Raw genomic sequence first — 6,284 nt, forward strand, 5'->3', positions numbered from 1 at the left:
ATAATCATAGGCTAGCTTCTAGGGTTTAGCCTCTACGATCTTGTGGTAGATCAACTCTTGTAATACTCATATCATCAAGATCAATCAAGCAGGAAGTAGGTAATTACCTCCATCGAGAGGGCCCGAACCTGGGTAAACATTGTGTCCCCCGCCTCCCGTTACCATTAGCCTTAGACGCACAGTTCGGGACCCCCTACCCGAGATCCTCCGGTTTTGACACCGACACTCCCCTCCATCATAATCCACCTCAGTCATATCGTTGCAGTGCTTAGGCGAAGCCCTACGCCGGTAGCTTCATCATCACCGTCATCACGCCATCGTGCTGATGAAGCTCTCCCTCGACTCTCTGCTGGATCATGAGTTCGTGGGACATCACCGAGCCGAACGTGTGCAGATCACGGAGGTACCGTACTCTCGGTACTAGGATCGGTCGGATCGTGAAGACGTACGACTACATCAACCGCGTTTTCATAACGCTTCCGCTTACGGTCTACGAGGGTACATGGACAACACTCTCCCACTCGTTGCTATGCATTACCATTATCTTGCGTGTGCATAGGAAATTTTTGAAATTACTGTGTTCCTCAACAAATTTTTTTGCCGCAGACCGCAAACTTTACCCCCGAACTAGTATAACTGCGGGTTTGCATGGTAGATGCGGGTCGAAACCATATCCCCCCGCAGCCGCGTTTCCCCCCAATTCCCCACCGCGCCGCTCGATTTCTCGCCGCCAGCCTGCAAAAGCCATGGACGGCTCTGGGGATGAGGCGGAGCGCCGCCGCCGCGCCAGATCTGACGCCGCACGCAAGTGGGTGGGCACGTCCATGGCTAAATCTCGGTAGCCGGCCGCCGTCAGCGTCCGACCGTCGCGAGCTCGCCCGTCGCCGCCACGCCTCCTCCGACAACTGGTCCGCAGGGAGCTCATCCGCGGGCGCATCGAGATCGCGGCTCGTTCCGGTGAAGAAGGAGCCGCAGGAGGCGGTAAAGAGGGAGCCGGAGGAGGCGGAGGAGGAGCTCTCGCCTCGTGCCGTGCCCGATGCGCCGCCGTGCGCCAAGGCGTCATCGGGCCAGAGGACTACCTCCCCCCGGGGCAGGAGGAGCTCCTCGAGTGCGTCGTCCTCGAGCGGTCGGCGAGGAAGAAGGAGGAGATTGAAGAGCGCATCCGGTGCGAGCTTGAGTACTAGTGGCTCTTCCTCCAGACGGGCGTCACGGCATCGCAGGCGCACGCATCGAAGGAGGCTGACCTGCGCGTGATGAAGGCGGAGCAGGCGAAGCTCTACATCGACCTCGACTCTTCTGACTCCTCCGACTCCGACTAAGCGCCGCCGCTGGGCAGCTACCGCAGGAGCTCCGGTGAGCTCAATTTTGTTGTAGTGGTATAGTAGCGTAGGCCCTGTCTAGCTCCGACGACCTTATATGTAATGTATGTGCTGCGTACGAACTTATGCGAAGAAGAACCATCTATATGCGAGCATGCATGCTCCGGCGAGCTGTTGCTTAAATTTCTCACGTGAAACAACTTTTTAAAAAATTTACGGGTTTGTTTGCGGTTTCTGTTCTGCCGCCGCGTTTTTCAGTCTGCATAAGCGTCTCCGTGCGAACTGCAGTTCGGCGAAATGCAGGGTCTGCTAGTGTTGCTCTTATGGCCGGTGGGCCGTTGTGTTTTTAGTTGTTTAATCGCGTGCCTCGTTCTTATCGATCTAATCACGTGCACGGCAGTCTCACGCAACAATGCAGATTCAATGAATTAGGTAATGGCCTTTGGTTGAGATAGCTAGTTTAGTGCCAAAATGCAATGGCTTTTGCTTGAGATCAGTCCGCTAGGGCTAGTTTATTGCCTTGGGCAGACAGGAATTAAGACTTATCTATGCAAAACCATCGATCAGTGAGCATGAAGATGGTCAAACAATGCTACAGCTATGGTGCAGGCGGCTATTCAATAGTACTGTAGTACTATAATAAGTTTGTGGTGACAAAGTTTCATGATTTGCGAGCTGCTCGCACACTGTTTAAGACCTCGTATCAAATAAAACGGTAATTAAAAATGCCATCTTTTTGGGCATCACCAGAGGAAATTGCTGAAACCATCACCTTCTGTACAAACCACTAAGTGGAGTGGCAGTGCGTTTCCCAGATAACAAAAGCTAAGTCGAGCCCGTGTGTTAGGAGCGTCGCCTTTTGCTCTCTCCCTTCTTCTCCGTCCAACCAAAGTTCCCTTGGAGCTCACTGAGAAGTGAGAATGGAGAGAGCGGCAGTGTCCATCGTGGGCAAGATCGGGCAGGTGCTGGTGGACGAGCTCCAGGACATCAGCGGCGTCGGCGATAAAGTCGTCCACCTACGGGACGAGCTGGCGACCATGAACGCTGCCCTCCGCATCATCTCCGAGGCAGAGCAGGGCTCCGTCGACCACCTCGTCCGGGAGTGGGAGAAGCAGGTGCTAGACCTCGCCTGCGACGCCGAGGACTGCACCGACACCTACTTGCTCCGCATCGTCCGTCCGACTCCACGCCCGCCAAATGGCTTCACCGGCAGTCAGCTCATCTTCTCCTGGGCCGGATATCTGCTTGCCCGCGCCAAGCGCATTGCCAGGTACCCGTACGACAAGTTTGTGCTGCAGCGCGCCCTCGCGGGTGACATCAAGGACCTCCTGGCTCGTACCACCATCGTCAGCGAACGGCGCGTTCGCTACGGCATCGACCGGGCGGCACTACCGAGAGCTGCCTGCTTTGCACCTGTCTCGGCGGCGGCTGTCTCCGCGAATGCTCTCCGCCGTGCCGACGACCCTAATCAGTTTGTCGGCATTGCGGAACAGGCCAACAACCTGACCAGGAAGATCAAGGCGTCGGAGGGTCTCAATGTGCTCTCCATTGTGGGATTTGGAGGGCTGGGGAAGACAACCCTGGCCATGGAGTTGTGTCGGCAGCTGGATGCGGACTTCCCCCGCCAAGCGGTGGTGTCTGTTTCACAAGCATTCGATGGCGAGAAGGACATGAAGCGACTGCTACTACAAGTGCTCCAGCAGATCCTCAAGGAGACACAGAATGATAAGCAAAAGGAGGAGCACCTGACGGAAGCAGAGTTCACGGAGGATGCCATGGATGCAAGAAGCCATGCCAACCCACTTCAAATCACCGACATGGAAGTGCAAGACTTGTCCATCAAGATTAAGGAGCTCCTCAGTTGCAATAGGTATGGATCACTACCTTCCCCAAATAATATTTTCAACTCTGCTAAACATCATTAATAATACAAGGGTGCGATCCAAATTAAATCTGATAGCAGTATCATCTTCATAAATATTTCAAACTCAGGGATCTGCTTCTCCATGAGCTAGTAAATCTACTAGTTTTCTCCATGTTAGCAGCTATTTCCAGGTATGCATGAGCAGTAACAAGTTTTCCATTTTTCTAGTAAATTTACTACTCCCTCCGAATCTAAATTAATTGTCGCAAACTTAGTACAACTTTAACTTACATAGGAGGGGGTACATGAAAGTGCCAATGGCTGGTCAGAACAGTGGTGAACTGGGATTTTTCTATTTTGTGCTGTAATGGAGTATCTTTCAATTGCCTGCTGAAAAATTGTGAAATAATTAAATTAGTACATATCACCGCCAGTATCTGTATCTAATTCACACATTGCTTACCGCGTGCATGTAGAATGGAGAGCAAGCACAAAAGAAAGAATGATGATTCTCAAAAAAAAAAATGATGAAACATATAACATCTGAGTACACTATTGCAACACATGGACAAAAAATCTTAGCTACCATTTGTAGAGTCCTTTTTCTCAGGAAAAAAGAAACCAAATTCCTTAGTTTGATGTAAATGCTGTTCGTATTTTTATTTGAACAACTATTTCGAATTCTAAAGTTTGCACGTACACTAAATTTTCTAACTCCAAGTATATGCTCTATTGAACCAGGTGTCTTATTGTGGTCGATGATGTATGGAGCCTGCCAACCTGGGAAGCTATCCGCATCAGATTGCTAGAAAAAAATTGTGGCAGCAGAATCATTGTGACAACTCGAATAGAAGCGGTGGCCAAGGCAGCTAGTGTCTCAGACGAATTTGTCCATCATATGAAGCCCCTGGAATTAAAGGCTAGTGAGGAATTGTTCGTGAAGAGAGTATTTGGCTCCATGGTTGCTTGCCCCGGTGGACTGAAAAAAGAAATGAACACGATTTTGAAAAAATGTGGTGGGTTGCCGTTGGCGATCATTAGCATCGCCAGCCTTCTGGCAAGCTATAGGTCAGCTGAGGGCATAGAGATGTGGGAAAGAATGTCTAGATCAATTGGTTCTCAGATGGAAAGCCACCCTACCCTCGAGGGGATGAAGCAATTGATTACACTCAGCTATGACTACCTACCTCATCATCTCAAGGCTTCCATGATGTATCTGAGCATTTTCCCGGAGGATTATGTGATTGCAAAGGATAGGCTGCTATATAGATGGATTGCAGAAGGTTTGGTCACTGAGAAGCGGGGGTTGACTTTGTTGGAGGTTGCTGAAGAATACTTGAACGAGCTGATAAGTAGGAATATGATTCAGCTAGACAAGTTCGTGTTCAGGGAATGGGGATATGTCTCTAGAGAAGTGGAGGTAGTGGGGTGTCGGGTGCATGACATGATCCTTGAAGTCATGGTGTCCAAATCCCAGGAGTATAACTTTGTTAGCTTGGTAGGGCAGCAATACGGAAGAATACCACATGAATATGGTAAGGTTCGCCGCCTCTCCATCCATGATAACGACCATGGCAAGCAGGGGGCCAAGAAAGTTGAGAAGCATCATGCGAGGCATGGCACTGAGGCAATGAAGCTAAAACATGTCCGGTCACTGACCACATTTCAGCAAGATGGCCTCGGCAAGCTACTTGATCGTCTAGGCGAGTTCAGATTGTTGAGGGTGCTTGATCAAACGCAGGGAACCGCCTGTTCAGAGGTCCGCCCTCGACGCACCAGTTGTCAAAGCCAGAAGGCTATCCGAGCTCCGTCCCCAGGTGTGACGCACAGGATAGGTCGCGGTAGAGGGGGAGCAGCATCGCAAGCGTTCTCCAGATGGCCAACGTAGAAGTTTTTTTGCAGAAACAAAACCGTGACTCTTGAGAAAAAAAAATCATATTTTTATGCGAAAAAAATTTCCCCAAAAGTTTTTTTGTCGAAAAGCCATGGAAGACCGATGGAAAACCAAAACGTCGAAAAAGATCGAAAACGCGTGCGGGAAAATAAAAAAAACCGAAGGGAGCGCCCTGAGCGCGACACGTGGCGAATGGCTGAGAGCACACCAAGTGGCGCTGATCGTTGCGAGGCTCTCGAAGGACCGCTCGTTAACTAGTTGCTCTCGCAATGTACTAGCTTGTTAGTGTTGATTTTTCTTTCATTTCTTTGTTTTGTTCTGGTCGATCCCCTTTTTTTTAACAGCTAGTGGTATTTTTTTAAAACAAGTTTTTTTTGCTGAGGTAACTATGATATTGCCCTGGTGCTAACATGGCGTCTTCCTGCTTCATGCCGACTGTTGGGACACGTGGAGGGATTCTTATCTGCACCGGGCCATGGGGTAGTCGGGTTGTCCAGCCCTTGCTACACATCGAATAGTCTCATAGCATTGCTGAAACTAGTGGAAAGGAAGTGACTGGTGGACCAAGGGATGTTTATGGGCGCACATCGAAATATGAGAAGCTGGATTTTTCTTCGGAAGAGTTTGTTGAAATTGGTGACGTGCATGCTGTCCACTCGGTGCTTCATTTTTTGTGACATCAACCCATTTGTCAAGTTGCAGGACAATGGCAATGTCTTCATCAATGGTAGGATGGTGGGGTGATTTCATTTGAAGCTTAACCTTTTCCAGCTAAACGTGATTTTTAGTAATGGGAGGAGATATAGGTGGTCAAATGAAAGGACTGTGGCAACACCTAGAGGAAAAATGCCCATGTTTTCTGCACAAGCTCATGGGAGGAGCTTTAACCGACCTGTCAACAGTGGCGGATCCAGGAATTCAATATTGGGTGTTCAAAAAAAAAATCAACGTGTGCAAGGAGAAGTACTGGGCTGCGGAGGTAGTGGGCTGCTCCTGATTACATGAACTGGGCCTATGCCTACTTATGATTTTTTTGCCAGAATATTTGGGTGTACATCTGTACACCCATGCCCCATGGGAGAGCACCTCTTCGGTGCCTATAGCGCCAGGAGAGGAAGCTGGCGCTCATGCTACGTTAAAGTGGGTCGTGGCCCATTAAGCGCTCCTCTTCCAGCTTGCTCTCTGGTCTTCGCTCGCTCGTGGGTTC

At 50.0% G+C, this 6,284-nt stretch overlaps 1 protein-coding gene across 1 annotated transcript; it reads left to right on the forward strand.

Annotated features, from left to right (window-relative positions):
• The first annotated feature begins 2,239 nt into the window (after positions 1-2,239).
• LOC123139816 (disease resistance protein Pik-2-like) lies at positions 2,240-5,071 on the forward strand. Its single transcript, XM_044559511.1, has 3 exons — positions 2,240-3,189; positions 3,312-3,374; positions 3,925-5,071. The coding sequence occupies exons 1-3, from the start codon at positions 2,240-2,242 to the stop codon at positions 5,069-5,071; spliced, it is 2,160 nt and encodes a 719-aa protein (XP_044415446.1).
• Positions 5,072-6,284: the final 1,213 nt, after the last annotated feature.

This window comes from Triticum aestivum, chromosome 6B (assembly GCF_018294505.1).
Source record: "Triticum aestivum cultivar Chinese Spring chromosome 6B, IWGSC CS RefSeq v2.1, whole genome shotgun sequence".
In the NCBI taxonomy this organism is placed as follows: Eukaryota; Viridiplantae; Streptophyta; class Magnoliopsida; order Poales; family Poaceae; genus Triticum; species Triticum aestivum.

Bases quoted from the DNA above. Each gene is read 5' to 3' on its own strand.
- LOC123139816 (XM_044559511.1), top strand. From the start codon at position 2,240: ATGGAGAGAGCGGCAGTGTCCATCGTGGGCAAGATCGGGCAGGTGCTG. The intron at 3,190-3,311 runs GTATGGATCACT...TTTCAAACTCAG, and splicing joins GAGCTCCTCAGTTGCAATAG to GGATCTGCTTCTCCATGAGC. The intron at 3,375-3,924 runs GTATGCATGAGC...CTATTGAACCAG, and splicing joins ATGTTAGCAGCTATTTCCAG to GTGTCTTATTGTGGTCGATG.